This window comes from Amblyomma americanum, chromosome 1, assembly GCF_052857255.1.
Source record: "Amblyomma americanum isolate KBUSLIRL-KWMA chromosome 1, ASM5285725v1, whole genome shotgun sequence".
Taxonomy (NCBI): Eukaryota; Metazoa; Arthropoda; class Arachnida; order Ixodida; family Ixodidae; genus Amblyomma; species Amblyomma americanum.
In genome coordinates, this window is record NC_135497.1 from 227,366,965 (window position 1) to 227,381,754 (window position 14,790).

General features: G+C 42.0%; 1 protein-coding gene across 2 annotated transcripts in view; it reads right to left on the reverse strand.

Moving 5' to 3' along the window:
* Positions 1-2,169: 2,169 nt before the first annotated feature.
* LOC144114707 (Ig-like and fibronectin type-III domain-containing protein 2) overlaps positions 2,170-14,790 on the reverse strand; it is a 181,472-nt gene continuing 168,851 nt past the window's right edge. For both annotated transcript variants that reach the window (XM_077648606.1, XM_077648607.1), the window contains 7 exons: positions 13,039-13,371; positions 12,168-12,296; positions 10,233-10,379; positions 9,504-9,655; positions 8,418-8,547; positions 7,300-7,493; positions 2,170-4,590 (listed from right to left, as the gene is read on the reverse strand). In XM_077648606.1, coding sequence (XP_077504732.1) covers positions 4,462-4,590; positions 7,300-7,493; positions 8,418-8,547; positions 9,504-9,655; positions 10,233-10,379; positions 12,168-12,296; positions 13,039-13,371 — 1,214 coding nt within the window. In that variant the 3' untranslated portion in view covers positions 2,170-4,461. The remainder of the gene's footprint in view (positions 4,591-7,299; positions 7,494-8,417; positions 8,548-9,503; positions 9,656-10,232; positions 10,380-12,167; positions 12,297-13,038; positions 13,372-14,790) is intronic.

Sequence of the window (14,790 nt, forward strand, 5' to 3'; positions counted from 1 at the left end):
CTAGGCATATGTGGATGAAAGACAGTGGCATAAGTGGCGAGTCTGCATGTGCACCCTTCAAGTCTTGGAAGTGTTATTGGACAGGACAGCAGAAATATTCAAATACACTTGCTTTTGCAAAATGTCGTTCCCAATTTGCAGCAGGCTGCAGTGAAATTCTAGCTGTTGCCTTTGATGGAGACCTGCATAGTAGAGGTTTCGACAATGCATAGGATACTGCCAGGAGAGCATGCATTATGGTACATGTGTGAGGTGAAGTTGTGAATAGTTGCTAGCTGATGACTACAGTATCAGTCATGCCCTGAAACTGGAACTATAAGGAACACTTGCTGAATAAAATGCACATTGCCATGCACAAGTTCTAATGCAGGAGGTGTAGCTTGGTTTATAGTACAATCTTTACTGTTGTGGGCACTCCATTTGCTCACCATTCTCAATGGCTTGCACTGTGACGAAGTCATATGGCACTGGTGTGCCTTTGGTAACCAGCAACCACAGTGATGCAGTCGTGTGCCGCATATTGGTCTCTGTTTTAATTAATGAGATGTGTATTTCAAGTTCATGGCTACGCTAGCATTGGCATGATCTTGTGCAGTTCTCAGCTTGTGCAAGGTGCTGTTCTCTAAATATCCCTCCTGTCAGAGCCACCTCGGTTAAGCAGAGAGAATTTGGAATTTGATTAAAATGGTGTTATGCTTTTTCCTTCTCTGAAATGTTTGTTTGTAAAACTGCCGTGGAACTTGCACTGCAGCACATACTATGGCACTGGTGCTGTTGTCGTGTTTAGCTGGAAACGAGAGTAAACTGAGCAGGCATATATTTTGTAACTATGATCGCACCAGGCCAAGGCCTGTCAAAGGTACGGTCCCAGTTTTTGCTAGGTGGGTGGAGTAGTAATGTCGTATTGTGCAGTGTTTACTTCTCTCCGCACCTATAGTCTCTGAAATTGGCATGTAATTGCCTTCAGTTTTAACAAAAGAAAAGAAGAAATTCTGCTTGACATTTCCAGACTGTATGTCCAGAAGTTTGTCTGATAAATGTTTCTTGGCCATGCAGTGAGGCTCGTTTGGCATAGTTGGCATTGAAAATCTCTCTAAGGGGTGAGAAACTCACATTTCCACTGCACAGCTTAGAAGCAAAGCTGCTGGGCTGTATACTTTGACAAAGGCATTTACCATGTTTTGTTCGGTTATTGTACAGTTGAGAGAAAGAACGCATGAAAATTTTGCATACAATTCTTTCATCCTAGTAGTCTGTATTCATTCTTGAAAGAATGATTGAAATACCAGCAATCTGAAACCTGCAGGTTGTTGAAATGCTAAGGCTGGTCTGATTTTTATGTTTTCTGCAAGCCTCAATGAACAAGGATCCTTTGCAGTTCAGTATTTTGTGAAGAGCTGAGTTCTGTAATGCAACTAAATGCATGAAGTAGGCATTAATGTTCAGAGCAGTTGGCCAGCGAAAATTCATTGCCACTTGTGAATAAAAGTGTCCAATCCTGCAACAAAATAATTATCAGCCTGACTACGCCCACTGCAGAGCAACGGCCTGCCCCATATCTCTCCAATTAACTGGTCCTGCGCTAGCTGCGGCCACCTTATTTCCGAAAACTTCCTAATCTCATCCGTCCACCTAACTTTTGCTGCCCCCTCCTAAGCTTGCTTTCTCTTGGAATCCTGCCCGTTACCATTAACAGCCACCGGCTATCTTGCGTTCACATTACATGCCCTGCCCGTCCCCATTTCTTCTTGATTTCAACTAGGATGTCATTAATTCACATTTCTTCCTTGACCCACTCTACAGTCTCCCTATCCCTTAACGTTACACCTATCATTTTGCTTTCTATAGCTCGCTGCATTGTCCTAAATTTAAGTTGAACCTTTTCGTTAGCCAGTGATGTCGTTGGGATGCAGCGATGACTTAGAGATAGAGCATCTGTTTCGCATGCAAGACGACCACGGTTCGAATCCTGGTGTCGCGCAATTCCCCACCAGATAAAAAAAAAATCAGCATTTTGATGGAATTGCATAACCAGGCATGAGGTGTGGCCTGATGGTGACCACAGCCGACAACACACTCCCTCACCAGAACAGGATTTGGCCACCCTGGTATAGTAGTTAGCCACCACCTTCTATATGAATACACTAAAAAAATGTAGTAAATAAAGAATTTGAAGAAACATGTCTTTATTTTAAAAAAAATTGCATTATTTACAGCTCTGCATTTCAATATAAATCATGTAAGCACAGCACCGGTATAACTGCTGCTTTCTTTGTTCACAGGCATTGTTTATGTACAAAATTCGTCCACTCACACAACGAATTGAACAGTGTGACAGGTAGTCCTGCTTCATTTTGTACACCTTTTCAGTGCAAGAGGGAAAATAGCACATATACCTCTCTGGAAAATAACATCTCTGAGCTTGACTGGAACAGGTCACTTTGTTGTGGGCATTGCACGTACCATCACGTGTTACTATTATTGTATGAACACTGGACTGTATGACTCTACAGGTCTGTAGTTAAAAAAAAAAAAAGCAGTAATTTTTTTAGAGGGTGTACGTCCACCATTGCAGTGAAAAAGGAATCGGATTCACTGACACACGTCAGCTCTAGTGGGTTCCCCGCTTTTTTCATTGTACTGCTGACAGCGGTCAGCTAAATCTCTGGTTCTGGCATCCATATCAAAAGCAGTGGTTAAGCTTGCAATCAAAATTCATGCACAGTGCAAATCAGAGTAGCGTATGTTATAAGAGTCATGAACAAGCAACGTTTATGTACGAGAATGGATGCTTCTGTCTGACCTGTAACCTTTACACACTGGTGCACTGCAGCTTTCTTTCAAGGTTTAAAACAAAAACAGACTATTAACTGGAATGTTCATTGCAGTGGTGGTAATGTATACCCTCCTTCAAGAATACCGTTGCATATCACAATGACTGCTGTGTTCTCCAAGAAAAACCTGTCTAATGCCATACAAAAATGCGCAAAATATCTGAACATAGCATATGTAAAAGCTAAAACACACAACTAAAATCACTCTGCGTGATATCACGGTCATGTTTGGTGAAATCACCTCATTAGGTTTTTCTATTCGTAAACTACACCAAGGCATAACAAAAGTCACACACAAAAAAAAATCCACGAGACGCACCATCAAAACATGTTGTAACAACGAAATGGAATGCCGTAACATGTACGTCATAAAAGCTTTCTTCACTATCACATATTATTTATGTACAAGTAGGTGTGATGACATCAAATATTGTCTGCTAGTGCCTGCACACAAAAAGCAACTGCATTTGCTTTCTTAAATTTGATCTTTTTAAGTACTCTGACTTCTTGCTGCCTTCCTTTTCAGAGCTTACATACAAACTGACACACACAGGCTAAGCATAACACCAGTCAGCTCAACAGCACAAATGCTCCACAAATAGAGCTATGCAACCTTTGTGCACATGTAGTAGGCTGGACCATTGCTTGATTAGTATTGCTTCAAAGCTACAACTACATACTTTCAACACTTGAAAAAAGCTTTTCAGCAAATAGCAATGCTGTTCAGGAAGTGAACTGTGTAAAGCGATGGGAAGCACCAAAAAAAAATAACAATGTGACATGTCCTATTATAAACTACCAAACAGTCACTGATGTGCCATTGCCACATTGTGTGTAGAGCCAATCTGTACTGCTCCCTTTGCGATTCCCAGGCTTTTGCACAGTAAATACTATGGGTTTGCACAAAACCAGCAAATTTCAAAGTGCTAGTAAGATTCACAGCATAAATTCTCATCTCCTTCCTCACCACTGCATGCAGGCACATTATGCAACACGTGAAGAATGAAGCATGTAGCACATACACTGGCCTGGCATGTTGAGACATATGCAATAAAACCATTCCAGATGTTACAAATGACAACTAGTTCTGCAAGATGTAAGGCACTAAATCAGTGCTTTTTATCATGGGCTGTGTAGTTGTTCTACAATTGCTATTCTCACAGAGGTTAGGAGATGGTGAAAACTTTGCGAGATGTAAAAATTTTGTCATGACACTGTACTCCATTTTTACAGTAATGTGCATGAAGATAACCAAAAGTCGGCTTTCATGCAAGACTGTCGTCAGAAAATTAAACACATGGTAAATATTTTCCACAAACACTGACAAAGTGTCATGGTAACAACCTTCTTCATGCCATTTTCAGAGAAAAATTGGCCTCATCAAAGCTACAATACAGCATTTGGCGAGGCGCACACAACATGGCAGATTCTTTGAAACCACCGTGTTATCATAATCACTAGACGATGAACTGTCCTGTCATCATGTTCCACTATATGATGTGAGCATCAAGGCTCTCATGATGGTTTATCCAGCCAGCATAGCAGCAGGACAAAATGAAGCGTTCTCTCAAAGAAAGAGAGAGAGAGTGGAAGGCCTGAATGTCGGACACGTAGTCTGTCCAGGTGATCACGAAGAAAGCCTGACTGCACGGATGTCCTCATAGCAGTTCTCGACAGCCCTTGGCCGGCCATTGCGGTGGCCACCGTTTTCAACGGTTGTTTCACCAGGCTTGGCTGTGCCTTCACCAGATGTATTCTGCAAAAAGTGTATTTGCAAAGAGATGCATGTCAGAAATTGGGCTCAGGTGAAATGCACATGAGCAACTTATTGCTTTTCATTTGGTTTGGAAGCATGAAGGTAAAACAAGGAAACAAAAAAAGTAGCTGCGGTTCAACTACTGCTGAACCTAGTTAGAGAGCGAAAGCTGTCGTGTATTGTGTAAGCAGACGCGTCTTGGCCTCTACGTTGAGTTCATTCTGCACACTGGATATAGGCAACGCACCCACCCTGCCAGGTGGCGGTTAAATTAATGGTTGATTGTGAGAGGTTGGTCACACTATGTACGCTCCAGCTTACTGCTGCAGTGGCACATGTCTGCCACAACGTTGTCAGCGCTAATGCATGCAGCCCGCATCTCTCTCCCTACTGCCCTATACCTAAAAGCGCGATTTAGGCATCCATTACCCCAGGGAGCCAGTTATACGCCTTCCTTTCCTCAAAAAGCTTTGTCAACGCTAATGCCAATGAACACAAAGAACGCCGACAGTCTGTAGATTCAGTGCCACGTTTCTGCTACAACATTGTGAATGCCAACGCATGCAGTGCACATTTGTCACTACCGCCACCCCACAGAGCTTAAAGCTTGACTGAGGTGTCCACCGTCTCAGGGGGCCAGTTATGCGCCTTTTCTTTGCTTTGAAGAAAGCTGAAGATTGGTTTTAAAACTGGTTTTGAAGAAAAGAAATGGCGCAGTAACTGTCTCACATATATCGGTGTACACCCGAACCGGTTTTGAGAAAAGTTTTGTTTTATTGGGGTTTAACGTCCCAAAGCGACTCAGGCTATGAGGGACACCGTAGTGAAGGGCTCCGGAAATTTCGACCACCTGGAGTTCTTTAGCGTGCACTGACATTGCACAGTACACGGGCCTCGAGAATTTCGCCTTCATCGAAATTCGACCGCCACGGCCGGGATCGAACCCGCGTCTTTTGGGTCAGCAGCCGAGCGCCATAACCACTGAGCCACTGCGACGGCCTAGGTTTTGAGGAAAGGAAATGGCGTAGTAACTGTCTCACATATATCGGTGGACACCCGAACCACACCATAAGGGGTTTGACCTCTGGCTCACTTGAAGGTCAAAACCGCAAGCACGGCGAAATCGTTATGAGGTAGTGTAGTAAAGCCTTCGCTTCAAAAAGGGAAAGGAAAGCACGGAAAATCAAGGTGCACAAAGCATGGCAAGCTGAATCTACTAGTGGGAAAATGTGAAAAAATAAGGACGAACACATAACAGCATGACTTGCAAGACTTCATGACATTAGGGACAATAATGTAAAAACAGCCATCACAACTTAGGCAGGGACTGGGGAGCAATTTCATCTATTACAGTGATGCTCCATGCAGTAACAAAAATTCCCTTAATTAGACCCAAAAATCTCAATTTCAGACCATTTTTTTCTGCAAAATTCCAGGATTTTGAAAAAAGTGAGAAAATTTTAGTTTTGAAACTCCGTAAATTCGCTTTTCACTGAATTTTAGTCCTGAAATTCACTCAAAAAGCAGAAATTCCCCAAACGGAACATCACTGATGTAATATACAACACATGCATACAAACGCATTGTCGCATGTAAGCATGATCAAGCTTTAAATAATTCATGCTTACTGCACATGAAGTTTATGAGGCATAACTAGCTGCTCTATTATGCAGACAAGAACATTCAACAAACTTATGAGGGAAAAGCTCAAATAGGATGTTGTATGTTGGCAACTTGATGACATTGTTTAAAAAACAGTTACAAAACCCATTGTTGGGGTTTTGTGTCTTTTTGAAGAACTAAAAAAGGCACAATATTCAACTTTCAACCATTCTATACTGAAAGTGGCTCATCTGAACACCTGCAAGTGCCAATGAATGGCTACTGCCATGGTGCACTGGAGCCTCTGCAGTCACAGCTGGTAGCTATACAATAGCATATGGGACACGCATATGGCTTTCTTATTCAGCAGTTTTTTGTACCCTTTGCTCAGAGGATGAGAAATTATCTTCAGAATAAAGGCATCTTTTTGAAATCTGTAATTACCACTAGGTGTTCAATGAGAGGATTAACTTTCACCTTCCAAGTTAAAAAATAATAAAAACTGTATCAGCATTATAATCACAATGTGAGTTGATACATAGCTCTAGCCTGCCCTTTTTTGCTATCGCTCCCCTCTGTTATTCTCGCTATCCTCTCCGTGTCCTTTTTTTTTTCCACTGGTTGCACTACTACTATACTACTACGTAGCAAGTACAGTATGCTCCACTGTTAAAAGGAACATACGATCATGTGGCCTCCATGCTTTGCGAAGCGCAGCCACTGAGAGCCGGCAAAAAAAAACGGCTCCAGGCACATGCACGGAAAGAGCAGCCGGTCCCGCTTACGGTGCATGCGCTTTGTCCCGTCAATCCTCGCTGGCTCTCGCGGCAGTGCTCTGGGAAGCGCAGTGGCCATGTCAGGTTCCCTTAAACAGTGGACCGTGCTGTACATCTGTTACTTCAAGTTTATTGAGGTCTAAAGTGGTATTACTTAAGTCTTCACAGTGATACTAGTGCACGAGCATTTTTATGTTGTCGTTATTAAAACTACAGGTTGCCTACCCATGGTCGGGAATTGAACCTGTGACACATGGAAAGTCAGTAAGATGCCAAAGCCACTGACTGCCCCACATACTAGCTGCACACATGACTGAGAGACCATCACTACCTGAAGCACAACGCCATCCTTGAGGTAGGTTGGATTCTCAAATGAGACGCCAGGGGGCCTCGCCTTGGCCTTCCAGCGTTTCCAGTAGAAAATTCCCAGCACAGCCGCAATCACCAGCACCAACGCCGTCATCACCAGCACAATTGCAATCTTGCCACCCAAGCTCAGGCCATGTCCAGCCAGAGCTGCAGAGCCTGGAGTTGCATGGCGGCAAGTGCGTTATGTACTGGCTGGACTCACTACAGCGCAGCTGAGATTCAACACAATAGGCCTCTTACGAGGCACTGAAAATTGCCACTTGTTGGCTGAGATATAAAGAGCTTAGCAAGTCAAGAACTTTTTAAAGCATGTTTTTATCAGCAATAGGCGGCACCACTGACAGACTTGTTTGAGGGTTCAAATTAATAGAGGTTTTCACCCATTCAAATACAGGTGACTTTGACAAGACCTTCGTGTCAGTTTGAATTATCTGTCAATCTGAATTATTGAGGCTCTACTGCATTATCCAAGCGTTAATAGTCAGGCTGGTTGGTTACTCAACTTCGTGGTAACATATAGCGCAATAAAAGACGAGGACAGAGAAAGGACAGGATGACACATAATTCGATCAGCAACTACACTTTATATTTCTGTGCATGCAGTAAATAAGTACTTTCCCTAGCATACTGCCACAAAAAACAACAGTAAAACACTAATAAAAGAAATAGTATGCATGTCACCATTTACAACTGAGGTTATAAATCGGAATGTGCTGCACCATGTGTGGCACATCAAAAAAGTTACCGGGCATCACTAGCAGTTACTTGGGTTGCATGGTTTAAGCTGCTAGATAGTAATAAAAATATTTACAGTGTTAAAGCTGCGAACTGGGCGAGTTGGTACAGATTCATATTAGAACAGCACAATAAAACGGAACACAACGAGAACAGCGCTTGTGGTGTCCATTCTTCGTCGTGTTCCGTTGCTTTATTGCGATGTTCTAATATGTATTTACAGTGTGCTTAGGTGCCTTGCAACTTCTAGCAAGTGAACAAACACCTTTATAAGGTGAAAAAAGAAAAACAAACCATATATACTTCCAGTACTGTTTGCATAAGCGACACATGTGACATGCTTACCTGGTGGATGAATGACGACCGGCAGAGTACTGGCACTCATGCCATAGTGGTTGCCTGCTTTGACCAGGAATTCATAGATAAGACCTTGGTCCATGTCCCGGAATCGGAATGGTGGTTTTAGTGTCTCATTCTGGAGGGGGAAAAAAGAACAAACAAAAATAAACAAAGACACATCAATTACTGCAACTTTCAAGCAAATTTAAAACTTCACTGCAAAGAAGTAACTATAAATCTTGCCTGCCGTGTTGTATCATATGGTATGTGTTAATTATCATGTGACGTGAGCTGTGTTCTTATGAAGAGGGTGTGGCATAGCCTTTAGCAGTGACAACGCACTGTAACCAGTATCCGTGTGGTGCCAACTACACAGCATTGCATTTCCTGAAATGATTCTTGACAGTGGTGCCAGCTACACTTTTGCCATTAGCAACTTACAAGAGTGCTCATAAAAAGTGAAGCTAGTGCCATTTCCCACAAGCTCCTTCAAAGTAGATATTAAAAGCAGTCAATGAGGAACACAAGCAAGTAGGATAATAATTTAATGGACATTATATCACTTCAGCAAACTGTTTCTCATTTTAAATTACACTTACAGGAGTTTTTCCAATGAGAAACTAACCGAAAAGTTCCACTACGAATTTTAACCACTGAGATTTTAGTACCCACTATCTGGAAGTGGAGTTACCGTGTCTGCTGTCCCCAGACATGACCTCCAGCTGAATCTCGTTAAATTAGTCATAACAGTCCGGCATACGACATCACGACCACCGGATAACTGTGTGCAACACACGTTCTAATTTGGCCTCTTGATTTGCTGGTACTAGCAGCCACTTCCAGGCCAGTGCAAAAAAATTATGAAACAGAGTAGCTCTCAGCACACCACATATGGGCAGAGGTGAGGGGGACAGAAGCTAGGATATTTAATTGACATTAAGCACCAACAAATTTGTGTTGTGCAATTACTGGCTCACCCTACCTTACAAAGGAAGCTTGGGGAAAATCAAATTATCAGGCCAAACAACCATGAGCTTCTATAATTTCTTCTCCAGTACCCAAAAATGCTGCACAGCACAGCACATTACTCACCCTGTTGATGCTCTGAGAGCCAACACTCCTCCAGAGAACACGGTACCATTGAACCACATCAGGGTTCTTGAGTGGAGGATCCCAGTAGATGTCCACTGATCCTGGAGCCACTTGTGTGGCCCTGACATTCTGTGGTGGCCCTGGCAGCATTGCTTTAAGAGAAACGAAGTTATGAGAAAGATTAATAGCAGTGCATACACTCCCAGAGGGATAACTACTGAACAATTGGTTTCTTTTCAAGATTGCTACCGACAGTCATTACTAGTAAACCTAATGTCACCTAGTGCTTGCAACCAATTTCTGTCAGTGTGCTTGTGATGTTGGCACTCGGGAGTTAGGATACTTCTGGAATTATTCCATTCCCTGATACATGAAGCGTGACTATGAACAAAGCAAAAATGACAAGGAATAAAAGAAACAATTATGCATTTGCATGTAATTTGTCAATTATGTGACTGCAAGATGCACCTGAGTGACCTCTAATGCATTGGTAGGATCAAATGTGACCAAAACCAGTTTGATATCAAGATCACGCCACGGTGGCACTCACATCTCAAATCTTTTTGAATATTTACTGTGTTTTTTCACACATATCATAATTAGCACCTAGTAACACAAAATACACTGACATAAATTTCCTTTTGCATTACCAACTAGAGATTAAACATATTCCTTACAGGAGACTAAGTCCAACCATTGCATTCAAGCATTTCCTCGACTCCTGCCTACCTTTCCCTTCTTCAAAGCAGGACACAATCTCTTTGGCGGCAGCAAGAGCACATTGGGTGGTCTGGAATACTGGCCTCCCCACACACCAGCGCAGGCAGCTAGAGGGTACACCCTTTGTCCTGCAGCATTGCCTATGATCGCTGCCATCTGTGTGTGAGAGAGAGAAAGTAATGAAAGAACAACAGATTATGGCATCATGCAAACCACTAGCTTGGAAACATAGGCTTGCTGTATTGGCTAGTATCAGCATATGGCTATAACTAAGGCTCCTAGTTTCCCATGAGTTTGCAAAAAATCGAAGATTTGAGCATTTTTCATGCAAGTGTGTATTAGCAGTCTCTTTTCTTAATATTATTGTTGCTACAAACATCAGTAAGTAGAAACAACATTGTGACAGAAAAAACGGCTAATTTGTTTGCCGCATTTTCATGAACGTAATGTGTGTGTGTGTGTGTGTGTGGGGGGGGGGGTTTAAGACCACAGGAAAATTTTAAAAGAAATATTATTAAGATTATAACATGATCTTACAGAGGTCAACCATATATCCAAAGCCCCCCACCGAAAAGAAACAGTAACACCATGCAAAAATACGGGAGTACGGGAGAAACAGATAAGTCAGTGTTATTTGGAAGGCAACGCTTCAGAAGCATGGAACAGAATCGAGCGCAGCAAAGCCTCCAATGTGTTAACGCGCGTAGCTTTCCATGCAGTGGTGGTGGCCGGCGCTGCTTAGCGGTTCGTGCTGACTAGTTCTGCGTCCACAGGCCGTTCTTATCTTTCCCTTCTCCATTCAACTCTTTCAGTGCCTTTTCTTTGTAAACAGTTTACACTAACTTCTTTTCATGTTTGTAGCCACCCTCTCCTTTGCTCTTGCGCGCCACGTGCTTGGCTCCAAGATAACTGAAAATCTGGCTTCTCTAGTGGCTCGCGAGCCTGGCAGCAAAGGTCACTTTAGCTATATTGAAAAGCCAGGAAAAAAAAAATGAATTCACTATGCATTCGTATTTTGGCCTCAATTATAACATGAGGTATGTTCTGAAGCAGATGTTCTGAGGAAAAAAGTTTGTGTTGTACTCGTGCAAATGCGATAGTCATTCTCTTGAAAGTAAGAACCTGGTAATGAAGTTCTGCTGACGCCTTGACATGTTTGCTTTCCTATTCGCTCGAGCAAGCTTGCATGTCAAGCTTGGCAGGTGAACGACAATGCGCAAACATTCTTCTATTGGAAACTGGCGCCTTGAGAAGTGGCGAAAATGTTTTAAGCTACGAGTAATGACCAACACCCATTCTGTAAGTTCTCTTTTCTTTCAGTACCGGACCATGTTGGAATGAAAGTAAGCATCCAGCAGGTGCCAAGCTTTTGTAGGGCTGTGTCCCCCTTGGGGATGTGGTCACCACAGCAGGTGCAGGATTGTGCACTGAGGCATCATCAGAGAAATCATTCAGTCACTACGGAGGCACTGTGTCAAACAAGCGCCACTCTTCATGTGAACAGAATACCAAGCATTACCCGACACTGAATTGCAACAGCCGCCTTAAATTTTAATTAGGATACATTTGGAGTACGCGAGGCATTTTTAAAAGACAACATGTAATTATTTGATGTTTCCCACGTAATATTGTGGATTCTTTTGTTCTCAGTTCACAAAATTTTCAATTTTCCACCGCAGAAAGTTGGGGGGCTAAGCTGTAAAATAAGCATATGAAAGTCAAGTTCTAATACTAATACATGCACTGCAATGGTCAAACAAAAACATTCTAAAAGTGTGCGCTCATTTTTCCATTGGCCAGACCTACATATTGGGCACTGGAGCCTCTAGCTGCCAGGAAGGTTGTCATATGTGTATACTTATATCCACTTTTGCATTTGTTGTTGCCCTTGTTTTGTATCATAACGCCTTTAAACATTCTTATTTGGCAATGATATTTACTCACCAGCAGCACAGTGCATCAGCTTGTCAAGGTCTTTAATGCACTGCGGTCTGTTCACAGCAAAATTTATGTCAATGTCAAAGGCACATGCACTCAAGCACTGTGCCGACACCCCAAGGGACGCACAACAATCTGCAAGAAAAAGCAACAAATTAAGGCACTCAACAGAGCTTTATTACTGACCTAAACTGAACAGGACTTCTGTGCGAGGGTATATAGTTTCATATGGAGTAGGTTGCCAGGCACATTACCAGGCAAACAACTCCAGCCACAGAAGAGTGCCTCTTCCTCATAAGTTCACATAATAGTACAGTATTTAAACATGCTCAACAAATGTAACTGTACATAGTGATAAAATACTCTAAAAAGCATGATTTCACATCTAATCCATATTAATTCTCTTTGCTCCACATAAGTATAAACAACACATATGAACTTGCTTCAGAAATGCCTGGTAAAATATCAATAAGATGTATTATGACAGGAAATTTAGACAAAAGCTCTCTCAACAAGCCTTTGACTCCAAACAAGTGTTTGGCTGTAAAACAAAAATATTTTAAAGCTTAATTGAATTCATTCTTTAAAATTGCATATGAAGGTTTGAACATATATTATCGTGCAGCATGCTCACAGTTTAAATATGTCGAACCTACCTTGCTGAAACTTCAAGGTAGTTTTTAAACATGTTCTACAGGACTGTAAAATGAAATCCACCATTGCCTTCTTATAGCCATTAAATTTTTCTCTCAACACAGTGTGGAACTTAGCCAATCGAAAAAGCAACCAGACTTGGCAGCTAATCCCAGGCAGAGCAGAGTGTGCATTGCCACAGTAACCCATGCAAGTTAATGAGCACCTTATATTGCATACTCACTGGTCGTATTTCGTGCGGAACGTGGCATGACACTGAGTGTGACTGTGCCAGCCATTGAGCCATGCTGGTTCTCAGCTGAGCAGAAGTAGGCACCTCCATCGTCCGCTGTGACGCCCTTAATGATAAGGTAGGATTGATAGTTGTGAGGCTTCAGTGGGTCTGGGCTCGACTGCAGGTCAATGTGGTCACTGCGTCCCAGCGGGTTACGCAGCTGTGAGTCGCGGTACCACAGGAAGCGGGGCTCAGGGTGGCCTGACACTTCACAAAGCAACCTCGCATTGGCCCCCATTTCTGAATATGCCTTTTTCAGAGGCACTGTGACCAGTGGACTTGCTGCAACAAAAAAGCATGTAAAAGAAAAATCAAGTCTCTGCACTTCACACAAACCATCATTTTAAGCAAACCGCAAGTGCCGCACAGCCAAGCAATCATGCAAAACATGATGAAAGGTCTCAAGACCCCATTTATACGGGCAAAGAGTGAAAGAGGTGACACTGCATGTCCATCAAGCTTCTCTTTCTGTCGGCTTTATGAACTCTTGTACATATTCAGGAGTGTGTCACACTCACTATCACTGTGAAAAAAATATATGTATTTGAATCCTAGACAAGGAAATAAACCCTCTGAACACACCAGGAGCTTTTTGCTTGACTCCAAATTATTGTTTTTACTCAAACACTTGCTCCACCAGCTGTTTATTCATTAAGAAAGCTGCAGAAATTGTGTAGTTGCTTTGTATTTACTGCCATGCTTATCACCAGCCATTACTATCTACAACATAATGATTGTGATTGTGTTTAATAGCACGTAAGTGACTAAGGCTATCATGTGCCAAACGCAGGTTTAGATGTGTCTGTTTTATGGAACAGAACGAAAGCAGGTTTAAAATATAACTTGTTCAGGAGCTCTGATTCTTTAAAGAACGTAGAAACCCAGGAGACATCAATAACTGCATTTTCTCCCATGAATAAGCTAGATGTGCATTAAGTGTTTCGCTTACTGTTTCACATTAAGTAACTCATTCACCAGTAGTCACAGTGTACTAAAGAAAAAATTATATTTTTCTTGTTGCCTTCACTACCGGCTTTATAATTCCATTTTGCTGGCAGCAATATTTTTTTAATGGGTTTTTGATGAAAAATATAGCTGGCGACAAAGTTCATTAAATGCCGGTCATAGGGTTTTAAGGTAATTTCATTCAGCTTTCACTACAAATTCATCTTTAAGCAGCGCAAAGATGAATTTGTAGTGAAACATTCGTGAATTTGTAGTGTAGTGATACATTCCAACTCGCCCAGTTTTCTGTTCTCGTTATTCACTACAAAACAAAACTAAAAAGTGGAATTTAATAGAAAATGTGCTTGAAACACAGCACCACTGCAAGTTCTAGTCCTTACTCAACAGTGAAATATTTGCACTGCCAGCAACGACCATGTGAAATGCACTGCAAAGTTGTTCACGAGCAATGACTTGCACATGCTTTTGTTGAGCCTATGAGGTGGCAACATAGCAAATGCATTTCACTATGATTTGATTACCAGAGAAATACATTTAAAAGCGTACCCACAAGTATCCACCCAAAAGAGCCCATTCACACTTGTTAAATATGTAATTGTAGATTTACTTTCAAAAATGCTGGGCATGAACTAGCTTGTACATTATTTTTAGAAGTAAAGGGACAGCATTTTAAAATTGCTTTGCTTTGCAAGAAGGGCAAAATGCATCAGCATAATGTGCAGCGCAACTGTCTGC